Source organism: Thalassophryne amazonica, chromosome 7 (genome assembly GCF_902500255.1).
Source record: "Thalassophryne amazonica chromosome 7, fThaAma1.1, whole genome shotgun sequence".
Classification (NCBI taxonomy): domain Eukaryota; kingdom Metazoa; phylum Chordata; class Actinopteri; order Batrachoidiformes; family Batrachoididae; genus Thalassophryne; species Thalassophryne amazonica.
In genome coordinates this window covers 118,867,113-118,884,550 of record NC_047109.1, presented here as the reverse complement: position 1 = coordinate 118,884,550, position 17,438 = coordinate 118,867,113, and the positions used below count along the sequence as shown (strand labels likewise).

The following is a 17,438-nucleotide window of genomic DNA, read 5'->3' as shown; positions in this document are numbered from 1 at the left end:
GCTGTGTTTTTTTTTTTTTTTTTTTTTGGGGGGGGGGAGGGGGAGGGGATTAATTCAAATTAAAAAAGTAAGAAATCTCATGTCCATAAGTATTCACAGTCTTTGTTCAATACTTTGTTGATGCACCTTTGGCAGCAATTTCAGCCTCAAGTCTTGTTGAATATGATGCCATAAGCTTGGTGCACCTATCTTTGGACAGTTTGGTCCATTCCTCTTTGCAGCACCTCTCAAGTTCCATCAGGTTGGATGGGGAGTGTCGGTGCACAGCCATTTTCAGATCTCTCCAGAGATGTTCAGTCAGATTCAGGTCTGGGCTCTGACTGGGCCACTCAAGGACATTCACAGAGTTGTCCTGAAGACACTCCTTTGATATCTTGGCTGTGTGTTTAGGGTCACTGTCCTGCTGAAAGATGAACAGTCACCCCAGTCTGAGGTCAAGAGCACTCTGGAGCAGGTTTTCATCCAGGATGTCTCTGTACATTCCTGCATTCATCTTTCCCTCAATCCTGACTAGTCTCCCAGTTCCTGCTGCTGAAAAACATCCCCACAGCATGATGCTGCCACCACCATGCTTCAGTGTAGGGATGGGGCCTGGTTTCCTCCAAACATGACACCAAAGAGTTCAATCTTTGTCTCAGACCAGAGAATTTTGTTTCTCCTGGTCTGAGAGTCCTTCAGGTGCCTTTTGTCAAACTCCAGGTGGGCTGCCATGTGCCTTTCACTAAGGGGTCATTCCATATGAAATGAGCCAAATTGAGAACATCTTCCAGTTTTATGGTCTCAGAATTGCTCTGTTTTTTTTTATATTTTGTGGTATGAGGTGTAAGATGAAGCTTGCACTTCGTTCCAGTTAAATATCTCCACCCATTCCGATTTTATAGGCTGTTGAAAAAGGGGGCATGGCAACATTAACCCTTTGTTATTGGTTTGTAAGCATTTTTAAGAGGCTCTAACTCAAAAACTAAACAAGATATCAATTTGATTTTTTCCAGAATGTATTAACTCTGTCTTAAACTCTCAGAAAAAATGATTTTTACAAATATTAACCCTCCACTGGCCACACAGGATCAGGGTGAAAATTGAAATTTGAACGGTACTGAAGCAAAATCAGCCCAATATAGGCTCAATTTTCTCACATACCATTGAAGATAGTGCTTTTGCTTTTACTTTTCTGGAAAGCACATGCCAGGGGCTTCCAAAGGAAGTGAACTCCAGACTGATGCTGTTATTTATTTCAGAGTGATGTTAACCCTTTTCAGCCTTGGTTGCCGGGTGGGGCACTTTTGGACCCTTTTTTCACCATGTGGGTATCTTCTGATTTTCAAAAACTTTGTATCATCTAAAAGCTCTTGATATGTGCTGCTAGAAAAATTACCCACTGATATAAAACAAACACCCCTACACATAGAATTAAAGCCCTCTTTTCAGGGTATATCACACTTTTTGCATATATTTTAATGTACAGTCGTATGTACATAAATGTACACAATACAACCCCTGGCAAAAATTATGGAATCACCGGCCTCAGAGGATGTTCATTCAGTTGTTTAATTTTGTAGAAGAAAAGCAGATCACAGACATGACACAAAACTAAAGTCATTTCAAATGGCAACTTTCTGGCTTTAAGAAACACTATAAGAAATCAAGAAAAAAAGATTGTGGCAGTCAGTAACGGTTACTTTTTTAGACCAAGCAGAGGAAAAAAATATGGAATCACTCAATTCTGAGGAAAAAATTATGGAATCACCCTGTAAATTTTCATCCCCAAAACTAAAACCTGCATCATATCAGATCTGCTCGTTAGTCTGCATCTAAAAAGGAGTGAACACACCTTGGAGAGCTGTTGCACCAAGTGGACTGACATCAATCATGGCTCCAACACGAGAGATGTCAATTGAAACAAAGGAGAGGATTATCAAACTCTTAAAAGAGGGTAAATCATCACGCAATGTTGCAAAAGATGTTGGTTGTTCACAGTCAGCTGTGTCTAAACTCTGGACCAAATACAAACAACATGGGAAGGTTGTTAAAGGCAAACATACTGGTAGACCAAGGAAGACATCAAAGCGTCAAGACAGAAAACTTAAAGCAATATGTCTCAAAAATCGAAAAATATACAACAAAACAAATGAGGAATGAATGGGAGGAAACTGGAGTCAACGTCTGTGACCGAACTGTAAGAAACCGCCTAAAGGAAATGGGATTTATATACAGAAAAGCTAAACGAAAGGCATCATTAACACCTAAACAGAAAAAAAACAAGGTTACAATGGGCTAAGGAAAAGCAGTCGTGGACTGTGGATGACTGGATGAAAGTCATATTCAGTGATGAATCTCGAATCTGCATTGGGCAAGGTGATGATGCTGGAACTTTTGTTTGGTGCCATTCAAATGAGATTTATAAAGATGACTGCCTGAAGAGAACATGTAAATTTCCACAGTCATTGATGATATGGGGCTGCATGTCAGGTAAAGGCACTGGGGAGATGGCTGTCATTACATCATCAATAAATGCACAAGTTTATGTTGATATTTTGGACAATTGAAAGGATGTTTGGGGATGATTAAATCATTTTTCAAGATGATAATGCATCTTGCCATAGAGCAAAAACTGCAAAAACATTCCTTGCAAAAAGACACATGGGGTCAATGTCATGGCATAGGGTTAATGTCAATGAGCAGATCTGATTTGATGCAGGTGTTAGTTTGGGGGATGAAAATTTACAGGGTGATTCCATATTTTTTTCCTCAGAATTAAGTGATTCCATATTTTTTCCCTCTGCTTGGTCTAAAAAAGTAACTGTTACTGACTGCCACAATTTTTTTTCCTGATTTCTTATAGTGTTTCTTAAAGCCAGAAAGTTGCCATTTGAAATGACTTTAGTTTTGTGTCATGTCTGTGATCTGCTTTTTTTTTACAAAATTAAACAACTGAATGAACATCCTCTGAGGCCGGTGATTCCATAATTTTTGCCAGGGGTTGTACATAGGAGTTATGGTGCATAGTTACCTAAAATGCATAAATAATACATGTACAACAGCTCTTTTTCATTTTTTTTAAATATAAAATATGTAAACCTTGAACTAACTAATTATGTTAACATCCTAATGCATTCTGTTATTCACAATCAACCCTTGTACCTCTGGTTCTGGACAAAAAAAGCCCACAATTTTGCCAGGCTACTCTGTAAATATTGACTTCTACTCTGTTGCCAACTTCAGGCTGTCAAACCATGCCTGCACTCTGGAAGCTTCTTGACTAGATAAAACATAGTTCCTTCCAAGTCCAATGGTGTCTGGAGCATCCATCAAGAGAATGTGAGTCAAAGGTACCCAACATTCGTCCATCCTACGAGGCCAGTGGAAATTTGAGGCTGGTCCATTTGGGTGCATAAATGAAACTTTGACATTGTCATTCTCTTGAGATTGCTCAATGATATTTGCCAACCAACAATGGCCATCATACAAGCAGGCCACATAATGACCAGGGATACAGTCTGCCAGTTTTGGAGGCTCAGGTATAGGGGTACCGCACTCAAATCCGACCTCCCCTTCACCCGACAAACGTTTGACGAGAATGGTACCATTCCTAGTTACACTGAAACAGTGGTTATCCCTGGTACCCAGAACTTTCTTAGCCCCCTCAAATCTCTTCCGCTGCTGCTTTGAGTGCTTCTGAACATCCTCACTCTCAACAAAAATTGTCTCAACCCCCTTGATATTTGCGTGAGCCCACTCAAATAAGTCATGGGGAGTAAGAATATGACCCGAAGCAATTGCTTTCATACTGTGCCTGGCTGCCTCCCGCTTGATTGTACCCCTATTCCATCGCAAGGACTCTTTCGATGAGAAATGGCAAAAAAATGCCATTCTGCTTCCATGCCAAAGTCTTCCTTGTGATGGAGAAGGTTGCAAAAGTTCCTGAAATTTTTATATTGGGAGGCTGCCCCATCGCTGAAGTAATATGCTTTGCTTAAAGTTGTCGGGATACCTGTTTTGATCAGGGGCACAACCTGAGTGAGGAAATAATGAACTGCAATTGTGTCGTGTTGCAAGTGACTGCTGATTACACATATGCTTTGACAATGCAGGGAATCATTCAACTTGTAGTACACAGTAAAGGGATGCAGGCTTGCTTGGGAATTATCCCAGTGGTAACCCTGTGCTGCATCCTGTACTACAAATGAGTAATTCTCAGCAAAGTCAAGCAGAATGATGCATTCATCTTCCCCCACGTTAGTTTTTAGCTTTTCCAGAAAAGCCCCCTGATTCTTAGCAATAAAGTGATGGGTGGTTAGTTTATCAACCATGGAAGCCAACTTCTCAGTGTAGGCCTGACAATCAAGAACATGCTCTACAATAGTTGTTCTGTCAACGGTAACACATTGCTTGAATCTAATTTCCTCAAGCCCTGAAGCATGCACGTTTTTGACTGCATTGAACAGACCATCTTTGACATCAACTCATGATAATCAATTTTATCACCTGGCAAGCTTGCTAACATTAATTTGACATTTTGGTGTATAGTACAAACACATACTGAGTGGTTCCCCTTTGCACCAACAGTAACACTTTTCTTGGGTCTCAATTCACAAAATTTGGACAAGCCTATCTTATCATCAGGGTACTGCTTTTTAAACTGAATGTACAATTCATTTAAGTTCAACAAAATAAGTCTTTTCTGCACCCGCTGCTTCTCCCCATTCAAATCTTTCACATTTACAAAATCTTTTGCCCCTGGTAGCATTCTAGTAAATTGGTCATTTTCATAGAAAGCCAAGACCTTGTTAACTGTTTCTAAAGCTATTTGCTGACTGCCAGTTTTATTGACTAAGTCAGGAAGAATTCCATTCTGTTTCCGCATTTTTACAGCATTTCTTGCAACATACTTTGTAACACCAAACCTGCTCACAATCTGTTTCCTACTCCAGGAAACAGGAGCACATGTAAGCAGTTGTATCTTTACTCTTGTTGATGCAGCATCCACTTTCATCTTTAGCTCATCCAAGAAGATGTCATAGTCCCTGCATACACACGGCCTTTGCCATTTAAAAATGAAGCAACATTTTCAACACCGTCACAGACTATCAAATGTGGGAAAGTGCCTGAAAAGAAGGACATTCCGTGGGAGGCATGGGTATGGTTTTATAGTTTTTCAAACCTGTGTATTGTGTACATTTATGTACATACAACTGTACATTAGAATATATGCAAAAACTGTGATATACCCTGAAAAGAGGACTTTAATTCTATGTGTAGGGGTGTTTGTTTTATATCAGTGGGTAATTTTTCTAGCAGCGCATATCAAGGGCTTTTAGATGATACAAAGTTTTTGAAAATCAGAAGATACCCACATGGTGAAAAAGAGGATCCAAAAGTGCCCCGCCCGGCAACAAAGGCTGAAAAGGGCTAACATTGCTCTGAAATAAATAACAGCATCAGTCTGGAGTTCACTTCCTTTGGAAGCCCCTGGCATGTGCTTTCCAGAAAAATAAACGCAAAAGCACTATCTTCAATGGTATGTGAGAAAATTGAGCCTATATTTGGCTGATTTTGCTTCAGTACCGTTCAAATTTCAATTTTCACCTTGATCCTGTGTGGCCAGTGGAGGGTTAATGTTTGTAAAAATCATTTTTTTCCTGAGAGTTTAAGAGAGAGTCAATACATTCTGAAAAAATCAAATTGATATCTTATTTAGTTTTTGAGTTAGAGCCTCTTAAAAATGCTTACCAACCAATAACAAAGGGTTAACGTTGCCATGCCCCCTTTTTCAACAGCCTATAAAATCAGGATGGGTGGAGATATTTAACTGGAACGAAGTGCAAGCTTCATCTTACACCTCATACCACAAAATATAAAAAAAACAGAGCAATTCTGAGACCATGAAACTGGAAGCCTTGGTCTTTTCATATGGAATCAATCAATCAATCAATCAATTTTATTTATATAGCGCCAAATCACAACAGTTGCCCCAAGGCGCTTTATATTGTAAGGCAAGGCCATACAATAATTATGTAAAAACCCCAATGGTCAAAACGACCCCCTGTGAGCAAGCACGTGGCGACAGTGGGAAGGAAAAACTCCTTTTTAACAGGAAGAAACCTCCAGCAGAACCAGGCTCAGGGAGGGGCAGTCTTCTGCTGGGACTGGTTGGGGCTGAGGGAGAGAACCAGGAAAAAGACATGCTGTGGAGGGGAGCAGAGATCAATCACTAATGATTAAATGCAGAGTGGTGCATACAGAGCAAAAAGAGAAAGAAACACTCAGTGCATTATGGGAACGCCCCAGCAGTCTAAGTCTATAGCAGCATAACTAAGGGATGGTTCAGGGTCACCTGATCCAGCCCTAACTATAAGCTTTAGCAAAAAGGAAAGTTTTAAGCCTAATCTTAAAAGTAGAGAGGGTGTCTGTCTCCCTGATCTGAATTGGGAGCTGGTTCCACAGGAGAGGAGCCTGAAAGCTGAAGGCTCTGCCTCCCATTCTACTCTTACAAACCCTAGGAACTACAAGTAAGCCTGCAGTCTGAGAGCGAAGCGCTCTATTGGGGTGATATGGTACTATGAGGTCCCTAAGATAAGAAGGGACCTGATTATTCAAAACCTTATAAGTAAGAAGAAGAATTTTAAATTCTATTCTACAATTAACAGGAAGCCAATGAAGAGAGGCCAATATGGGTGAGATATGCTCTCTCCTTCTACTCCCCGTCAGTACTCTAGCTGCAGCATTTTGAATTAACTGAAGGCTTTTCAGGGAACTTTTAGGACAACCTGATAATAATGAATTACAATAGTCCAGCCTAGAGGAAATAAATGCATGAATTAGTTTTTCAGCATCACTCTGAGACAATACCTTTCTAATTTTAGAGATATTGCTTAAATGCAAAAAAGCAGTCTTACATATTTGTTTAATATGCGCTTTGAATGACATATCCTGATCAAAAATGACTCCAAGATTTCTCACAGTATTACTAGAGGTCAGGGTAATGCCATCCAGAGTAAGGATCTGGTTAGACACCATGTTTCTAAGATTTGTGGGGCCAAGTACAATAACTTCAGTTTTATCTGAGTTTAAAAGCAGGAAATTAGAGGTCATCCATGTCCTTATGTCTGTAAGACAATCCTGCAGTTTAGCTAATTGGTGTGTGTCCTCTGGCTTCATGGATAGATAAAGCTGGGTATCATCTGCGTAACAATGAAAATTTAAGCAATGCCGTCTAATAATACTGCCTAAGGGAAGCATGTATAAAGTGAATAAAATTGGTCCTAGCACAGAACCTTGTGGAACTCCATAATTAACCTTAGTCTGTGAAGAGGATTCCCCATTTACATGAACAAATTGTAATCTATTAGATAAATATGATTCAAACCACCGCAGCGCAGTGCCTTTAATACCTATGGCATGCTCTAATCTCTGTAATAAAAGTTTATGGTCAACAGTATCAAAAGCAGCACTGAGGTCTAACAGAACAAGCACAGAGATGAGTCCACTGTCTGAGGCCATAAGAAGATCATTTGTAACCTTCACTAATGCTGTTTCTGTACTATGATGAATTCTAAAACCTGACTGAAACTCTTCAAATAGACCATTCCTCTGCAGATGATTAGTTAGCTGTTTTACAACTACCCTTTCAAGACTTTTTGAGAGAAAAGGAAGGTTGGAGATTGGCCTATAATTAGCTAAGATAGCTGGGTCAAGTGATGGCTTTTTAAGTAATGGTTTAATTACTGCCACCTTAAAAGCCTGTGGTACATAGCCAACTAATAAAGATAGATTGATCATATTTAAGATCGAAGCATTAAATAATGGTAGGGCTTCCTTGAGCAGCCTGGTAGGAATGGGGTCTAATAGACATGTTGATGGTTTGGGTGAAGTAACTAATGAAAATAACTCAGACAGAACAATCTGAGAGAAAGAATCTAACCAAATACCGGCATCACTGAAAGCAGCCAAAGATAACGATATGTCTTTGGGATGGTTATGAGTAATTTTTTCTCTAATAGTTAAAGTTTTATTAGCAAAGAAAGTCATGAAGTCATTACTAGTTAAAGTTAAAGGAATACTCGGCTCAATAGAGCTCTGACTCTTTGTCAGCCTGGCTACAGCGCTGAAAAGAAACCTGGGGTTGTTCCTATTTTCTTCTATTAGTGATGAGTAGTAAGATGTCCTAGCTTTACGGAGGGCTTTTTTATAGAGCAACAGACTCTTTTTCCAGGCTAAGTGAAGATCTTCTAAATTAGTGAGACGCCATTTCCTCTCCAGCTTTAAGCTGCGAGTTTGTGAGTTATACCACGGAGTCAGGCACTTCTGATTTAAAGCTCTCTTTTTCAGAGGAGCTACAGCATCCAAAGTTGTCTTCAATGAGGATGTAAAACTATTGACGAGATACTCTATCTCACTTACAGAGTTTAGGTAGCTACTCTGCACTGTGTTGGTATATGGCATTAGGGAACATAAAGAAGGAATCATATCCTTAAACCTAGTTACAGCGCTTTCTGAAAGACTTCTAGTGTAATGAAACTTATTCCCCACTGCTGGGTAGTCCATCAGAGTAAATGTAAATGTTATTAAGAAATGATCAGACAGAAGGGAGTTTTCAGGGAATACTGTTAAGTCTTCAATTTCCATACCATAAGTCAGAACAAGATCTAAGATATGATTAAAGTGGTGGGTGGACTCATTTACATTTTGAGCAAAGCCAATTGAGTCTAATAATAGATTAAATGCAGTGTTGAGGCTGTCATTCTCAGCATCTGTGTGGATGTTAAAATCGCCCACTATAATTATCTTATTTCAGCTAAGCACTAAGTCAGACAAAAGTTCTGAAAAGTCACAGAGAAACTCACAGTAACGACCAGGTGGACGATAGATAATAACAAATAAAACTGTTTTTTGGGACTTCCAATTTGGATGGACAAGACTAAGAGTCAAGCTTTCAAATGAATTAAAGCTCTGTCTGGGTTTTTGATTAATTAATAAGCTGGAATGGAAGATTGCTGCTAATCTTCCGCCCCGGCCCGTGCTACGAGCATTCTGACAGTTAGTGTGACTCGGGGGTGTTGACTCATTTAAACTAACATATTCATCCTGCTGTAACCAGGTTTCTGTAAGGCAGAATAAATCAATATGTTGATCAATTATTATATCATTTACTAACAGGGCCTTAGAAGAGAGAGACCTAATGTTTAATAGACCACATTTAACTGTTTTAGTCTGTGGTGCAGTTGAAGGTGCTATATTATTTTTTCTTTTTGAATTTTTATGCTTAAATAGATTTTTGCTGGTTATTGGTGGTCTGGGAGCAGGCACCGTCTCTACGGGGATGGGGTAATGAGGGGATGGCAGGGGGAGAGAAGCTGCAGAGAGGTGTGTAAGACTACAACTCTGCTTCCTGGTCCAAACCCTGGATAGTCACGGTTTGGAGGATTTAAGAAAATTGGCCAGATTTCTAGAAATGAGAGCTGCTCCATCCAAAGTGGGATGGATGCCGTCTCTCCTAACAAGACCAGGTTTTCCCCAGAAGCTTTGCCAATTATCTATGAAGCCCACCTCATTTTTTGGACACCACTCAGACAGCCAGCAATTCAAGGAGAACATGCGGCTAAACATGTCACTCCCGGTCCGATTGGGGAGGGGCCCAGAGAAAACTACAGAGTCCGACATTGTTTTTGCAAAGTTACACACCGATTCAATGTTAATTTTAGTGACCTCCGATTGGCGTAACCGGGTGTCATTACTGCCGACATGAATTACAATCTTACCAAATTTACGCTTAGCCTTAGCCAGCAGTTTCAAATTTCCTTCAATGTCGCCTGCTCTGGCCCCCGGAAGACAATTGACTATGGTTGCTGGTGTCGCTAACTTCACATTTCTCAAAACAGAGTTGCCAATAACCAGAGTTTGATCCTCGGCGGGTGTGTCGCCGAGTGGGGAAAAACGGTTAGAAATGTGAACAGGTTGGCGGTGTACACGGGGCTTCTGTTTAGGGCTACGCTTCCTCCTCACAGTCACCCAGTCGGCCTGCTTTCCCGGCTGCTTGGGATCTGCCAGAGGGAAACTAACGGCGGCTAAGCTACCTTGGTCCGCACCGACTACAGGGGCCTGGCTAGCTGTAGAATTTTCCACGGTGCGGAGCAGAGTCTCCAATTCGCCCAGCCTGGCCTCCAAAGCTACGAATAAGCTACACTTATTACAAGTACCATTACTGCTAAAGGAGGCCGAGGAATAACTAAACATTTCACACCCAGAGCAGAAAAGTGCGGGAGACACAGGAGAAGCCGCCATGCTAAACCGGCTAAGAGCTAGTAGCTGCGCTAAGCTAGCGGATTCCTAAAAACATGCAAAGTGAATAACGTGTAAATAATTTAGAGGTGATTCAGCAGAGGGAGTGCTTTAGTTAAGGCACGTGAAGATAACACTGTGAAACAAATAGTTATCTAGGTAACTAGATCAATCTAACTGTGCAGATTAAACAGCTAACATATACAGCAAAACACCGCTGTGCTCCGGAACAGGAAGTGATACAATACTGCAGTGGAATGACCCTAAGGAGTGGCTTCCGTCTGGCCACTCTACCATACAGGCCTGATTGGTGGACTGCTGCAGAGATGGTTGTCCTTCTGGAAGCTTCTCCACTCATGACCATCGGGTTCTTAGTCACCTCCCTGACTAAGGCCCTTCTCCCCTGATCGAGCTTTCTGCTTGTAATGACATCTGTGTAATACCACATAATGCATCTTATGACGCCATACGAGAAATACGGCACCTGCTTTAAAACTGCTCAAACTGTCACGCTGTCACGTCATGAGCAACCGTCTTCAGTGCTCTGTCTCAGCTACGAGATACCTGCTGCAGTGACTAACGTAACTCATATCATTCATACAATCTGCAGTTAATTTCATTACATATCACACTCTGATCAGAGAAACACATTATCATTTCCCAGCAGTTTTGCTTTCCCTACCTGTCATAGTACTCGGAGCCCTCCTCCAGACCAGGAAGAACTCCAGTCAACAGCCCCTGCAGGCCTGGTTTCAGAGTTTTCCCAAGTGGCAGGTAGTAGGTTTCATAGAGCCCCAGCAGCACAGGCTTCACAGACATAGCAGCATTGGAGAGTAAAGGGAAGAGCCCAGAGCTGCAGGAATGAAGAACATATGGTTCAGCACATTTTTCAGTAGTTGAAAACCGGGCTGAGCAACTATTAGTCACAGCACAGGATACCTGTAAAGGAAAAGGTCTTTGGCCAGCCTCTTGTGGCCAATGATCTTGAAGATGATCTCATAGGTCTCCAAGGCCTTGCGGTGGACCCCGCTGGGCAGGGCAGGGTGGAGGCACTGGGCCAACCTTTTGCCTATAGTCAACTTTTTGGGAACCACTTGGTATTTTGCATTGTTCTGCAATACCTGAGAAAATAAATGCAACCATAATTGGAATATGTGCAATTCAGCTGTCAAAAAAAGTACAACATTGTGTCACAGATCTTCACCCATTTTTTTAAACAAATGACATTTACCAGTGTGATTTATTACTCTATGGCTTAGCAGATAAAGACACATAAATACTGACTTGCTCTACACAGAACGTAAATCTCTGGTCATCTTCATTACCTCCGCCAAGGAGGTTATGTTTTCGGTCATGTTTGTTTGTTTATCTGTCTGTCAGCAGGATAACTCAAAAAGTTTTGAACAGATTTTGATTAAATTTTGTGGAGTGGTTGGAAATGACAAGAGGAACAAGTGATTCAATTTTAGTGGTGATCCGGATCACGATGCTAATGCGTTAGCATGTCTACAGCATTTTCAATGTTATAAGTTAGCATTAAGCAGTTGCAGCTGTCATCACGTTCAGGTGCATTTGTTTTCAAATTGCAATATTTCGTAAATTTATTTTTGTTTATTGTTTATATATTAATAATCTAATGATTATTATATACAATTTTAGAGAGAGACAAAAAGAAATAGATCACTGTGCCAAGGAGGGAATCGCTTTAGGGTCAGTGACCCTATGGCCTTGTTTAGAGAAGGGTTTCATAAATGTTAAAAAAAATTCATATATTTGCAGTTTAGTTGAATAATAAATTGAATTTTGTGTCTTATTTGTTTTTGTCTATAAGCACATGCAATATCAATATCAGTGCTCAGATGACAGTAGCTTCTGGGAAAGGTGCAAGTTGCAATAAACTGTGATGCCAAGCGCTAAGGATACATGCTATCCAGTCACAGCAGATGAAACTTTTTTACTACTGAGCAAACATCATTGTTAGACTTTTTTAGGTTCAATGATTCCACGGCGTGTAGATGTTATGGCATCAGTGACCCCTTCGCCTTGGCGGAGGTTTGCACTCTGAGTGCTTCTAGTTCAAATGTGCATTCATGTAAGGGTTCTCAATTCTTTGGTACCAACACACAGCCAGGTCACATGCCACACTTGAAATGAGTGCAATGTTTGTTTATGTGCAATAGCCACAGTTTTACACATACTTTTCTCTTTATATATATATATATATATATATATATATATATATATATATATATACACATATACATATATACATATACATATACATACATATGTAAAATCTCATTTTTGTGACTATATACTTCTTTCTCTTTTTTAACATTTGCTCTTTTTCATTCTGTTAACTTATTTTTTTTTATTCTCCAGACCTTTTAAGTCTGCGTGTGGTTTATTCAGCTTTATATTTGCACTGAAAGGCTGCATCTTACCTTTCATTGTGCTTGTTACAATGTCAATAAAGAATCTGAATTGTATTTTCCTCTGCACCTGTATGTTGTATTTCTCATCCTCCACCTCGAGCCCTCATTATTACATTTTTTCTTAAACCACTCCTACAGATAGGTGTGTTTCCTTTCGCACCATGCACAAAACAAAGTACAGGTGTCTCTCTGGTTTACTTTCAGTTTGATGTCCTCTCACCGCTTTCATTTTCAGGGATGAAAGTGGCGAAAAACAAAAACAGCTGAAACCCCAAAATGTTTTAATTCTAGATGCTCTGATATGCAGTCTGGGGCTATTCCAGACAATCAAGTGAGATTAAAAAAATCACTCCTCTAGGAGTTTTGCCCTTACCAGGACTAGAAAAATCAGTTGGAAAACACATATCAAATTTTATTCCCTCGCACCTCTGTGTTTTGTATCCATGCCTTTTGTGTCCTTTCTCACGCCGCCTCAGTGACCACAGCTTCATGTTGGTCTCCTTGTGATTCTGGCACTCTGTTGGTATTTGTTGTCTTTTTTTCCTTGTGCACCGTTCTCTCCAGGTTTTAATTCTCCAAGCTCTTGCGCTCACACACTTTTGCTCTTAATACGTTGATGATCATCCTTTTTCATGTGTCCCCTGCCTGATCGCCGTGCTTTTATCCCACTTTTTTCATGTTCCCTTTGTGTTCCCAGTGTTCCTAGTGAGTATTATACATGGTCCACTGATTCTGGTACTTTGACCTTTGCTACGAATGCTGACCACTGATTTCACCTAGTGACATTCGGGCAATGCTGCTATTTTGGACTGTTGCTGCTGTTACTCATCAACTACTTGCTTCCTGGTTGTCCCTCCTGCTGTACCATTGGTAAGACTGTTACTAAATATCCTGTTTTGTTGTGTACCATACTCTAGCCTGGACTCTTTCTTATACAAAGCCTGTCAGATTGGACACAAAGACTGCTTTACTGTGTTTTTGACCCAAGCCTCGTTTCTGAAATAAACTCCAACATCAATTATCATCATTGTTCTCTGCAATGGGGTTTGCCGTCTGGTTTGTGACAGGTATGAGGCAGTATGCAACAACCTTTACATGCTTCTGGTCATTACCTTGTTGAGTTTGCCCAGTGCTGAGATGAGGTCTGCCCACTCACTGGAGTACTCAAAGTTCTTGAGGGCTTTGTCCACAGCTGCCACATAGTTTCTGTATTTGGAGTCACTCAGCAGCTCCACTTCTTCTGCATTCATTCTCCTGGGTGATTATGTTAATGTAAAGCACACGCCACACATACATGCATCACACCTAGAAAGAAGAAAATCAAGACGAGATGGAAGAGAAGACAATGAGGACCAACAGAAATATCCATCTCTAAATCAGTTAAGAATCAATTATATAAATCAGGAGGAGCCGCAGGACTACCTCTGTTCTATGTTTGGGCACAATGTAAGGCGACGGGCATCCTGGGGCTTATTTCACACGAGTTGAAAAGTGCAAGCTGGAAACAAAACAGAGCAGAGTCGGCATCAACAGGCAGTGCCTGTCACAAACTTCAGCATCGCAGTTAATTCTGAACTGCTCGGTGACAAAACCATTCAGTTTTGTGAAGGAATGAAGATCCAGCAGCAAATTTCTGGAGGTGGTGAACAGAACAGAGAGGCTGAGTCACATGGTCAGTCTCATCTTTAAATGGGCTCTCGTTCCCAAACGGTGATGGAGACGAGTCCATGTGGCCGACAGAAACACACGTCTGATTTGGACCCTCATTCAGACCGACAAACTACAGCAAAGAAATCCTGTTTAAACGACTGCTTTCTTATGGATTTTTAAACGTAAGGAGACCCGACAAACTGATTCTTCAACAGATGGAAAATTACGACTATTTTGATAGCAGGCTAACTACCGAAAACATTTACCAAGGAAAAACATTGATTAACTTCACTGCAAAGCACAGAGACGCTACTGTAATGGCCTTGTCTCTCTGTCCACAGTGGTTTCTAATGAACACATAGAGCAGATTCAATCAGACTTGGCTGTTAACTGTCCCCTTCCAATAAAGGTCATGACAAAGCCATAGGTCAAATATCAAGTCAAGATCAAATCATACCGTCTATGGCAATAGCTTCAAAAAGCAAACAGCAATTTCAATTAAACTTGGTAGATAAAGTCAGTGGACCATCCTCTTCCAACAAAGGTGACGTCAAGGTCAAAGGTCAAACTTTAAGGTTAGAATCAGGGGTTAACATCTGCTATCTGAGATGAAATTGTGAAAACGCAGAGAGCAATTTCAATTAAATTTAATGGAAATAACTCAGCGGGGCATCTTCTTGCACCTCAGGTCATGTCAACATCACAGGACCAAGCTCAAAGGTCATCGTCCAAAATATTAATGACCAAAGCTGAGGACATGCTTTTCTGCATAAACTTTCCTGCAAAATTCCTGAGGCTAACAAAGTATCAGGTGACTGACCTCAATGACATCATGTGATGATGTAAAGCAAAGTAAAAACAAATAACTGCTGGCAGTGGGGAGGACCTGCAACCACTTGGACTCCATCACCTCATTTTGCAAATTTGAGGATTTGCTACTTTCCTCTGTTTTATTAATTGGTTCCATGCATTTTTCAAATCTGAACTATTAACAAATGGGGCCAAGACTATATTAAAATGGTGTTACTGTGCAAGATTCTCAAAAGTGCACAACGCCATGATGGTCTGGAACCGCAAGTACTCTTAAAATATCCAAACGTTTTATTTTAAACAATAACTAGAAGCACTCAGAGTGCAAACCTCCGCCAAGGCCATGGGGTCACTGACGCCATAAGATCTACATGCCGTGGAATCATTGAACCTAAAAAAAAAAAATCTAACAATGATGTTTGCTCAGTAGTAAAAAAGTTTCATCTGCTGTGACTGGATAGCATGTATCCTTAGCGCTTGGCATCACAGTTTATTGCAACTTGCACCTTTCCCAGAAGCTACTGTCATCTGAGCACTGATATTGATATTACATGTGCTTATAGACAAAAACAAATAAGAGACAAAATTTAATTTATTATTCAACTAAACTGCAAATATATGAATTTTTTAACATTTATGAAACACTTCTCTAAACAAGGCCATAGGGTCACTGACCCTAGAGAGATTCCCTCCTTGGCACAATGATCTATTTCTTTTTGTCTCTTTCTCTAAAATTGTATATAATAATCATTAGATTATTAATATATAAACAAAAATAAATTTAAGAAATATTACAATTTGAAAACAAATGCACCCGAACGTGATGACAGCTGCAACTGCTTAATGCTAACTTTTAACATTGAAAATGCCATAGACATGCTAACGCGTTAGCATCAGGATCCGGATCACCACTAAAATTTAATCAACTTGTTCCTCTTGTCATTTCCAACCACACCACAAAATTTCATCAAAATCCGTTGAAAACCTTTTGAGTTATCCTGCTGACAAACAGACAAACAAACAAACATGACCGAAAACATAACCTCCTTGGCGGAGGTAAAAATAATCTCACTACATCACTTGGGGAGCTTTTAAACACTAAACAGAGACACTTGGGAGGTCAAAGATGAGTATGACCGTCTTCACGGCCCCTTTAAACTTTTAACCGCATGACGTCACTGTCGCAAATGAAGTTTCACCAGCAGTTGCTCTGTTCGACACACGCTTCGAAACACCGGTACAAGATGTAACAACACCGCTAAACAAAAAGACCCCTGTCCCTAATGAAGCTCAACATTATAAATATTAATCAAACGCATACACTGCAGATAAATTTTAATGAAATAGTTCGCTCCAGTTGGCTGGCGTGTAAAACAGGTTTCAATACCTCAGCTAGTTTCAGCTGTCAAAGCGCTTCAATAACAAAAACATTCCAGACTGCGACATAAAATCCCACCTGCTGCTTCGGGACGGCACCTGCTGGTACCTGTCATCTAACCCCGAGACCGACGTGAAGAATAAAACACCGACAGTCAGGAATAAAGAAAACAAACGGAGCTGACGGATGAAGCAGGGCCCGACGGGCTTCATTCACCTCGGCTCTGTCAGCAACCAAACTGTGGAAGATGACGGCTGTCGCTTAAATCCTGCATGAGTTTATTTCTCTGCGTGTGTATCCGCTGTGTGTAAAAAAAAAAAAAAAAAAGCAGCTCGGGAGGGATACATTAGGAGCTGCAAACAGCTTCCGCCCTGCAGATTACGAGCTGTAGGTTAACGTCCGACTGCGCTTCCGTGACGGAAGTGCACCAAAACTACACGGAAGCAGTTGCCAAATGTATATTTTCGATTTCAAAATAAAATTTAAAAACAATTTGCGAGACAAAAATGCATTCAGAATTTCAGTCATTTTGAAAGTTCTTGATTTGCACCAAGTGAAGTCTGGGAGCAAGTGCTGGTGTCACGTTTCGCCGCTTCAACGACACCACGGAGCCACTCCGAGTGCAGTTCGTACGAGTAGAGTCATAGTTCCAAATCACAGTTTCACTGACATTATGCATTTTGAATGGGTTTCTAATGGAATAAACATGCACTGAATTAATCAGAAGCAAACAAATAAACACAGAACAGTGATTCTTGCGTTTATTTTAAATTTTATTTCATTGCACACAGTATGAACCCAAGATATTTCTATCATCATTTTCTTGCTTATAGTTGTCAGAAAAATATAATAATAATAATAATAATAATAATAATAATAATAATAAT

At 40.4% G+C, this 17,438-nt stretch overlaps 1 protein-coding gene across 1 annotated transcript in view; it reads right to left on the bottom strand.

Moving 5' to 3' along the window:
- dop1a (DOP1 leucine zipper like protein A) overlaps window positions 1-16,908 on the bottom strand; it is a 156,802-nt gene extending 139,894 nt beyond the window's left edge. The window contains 5 exon segments of the mRNA XM_034175420.1: window positions 10,961-11,131; window positions 11,218-11,399; window positions 13,826-14,018; window positions 14,136-14,211; window positions 16,630-16,908. Of these exon segments, the coding sequence (XP_034031311.1) occupies window positions 10,961-11,131; window positions 11,218-11,399; window positions 13,826-13,963 (491 nt within the window). The 5' untranslated portion in view covers window positions 13,964-14,018; window positions 14,136-14,211; window positions 16,630-16,908.
- Between the last annotated feature and the right edge of the window lie 530 nt (window positions 16,909-17,438).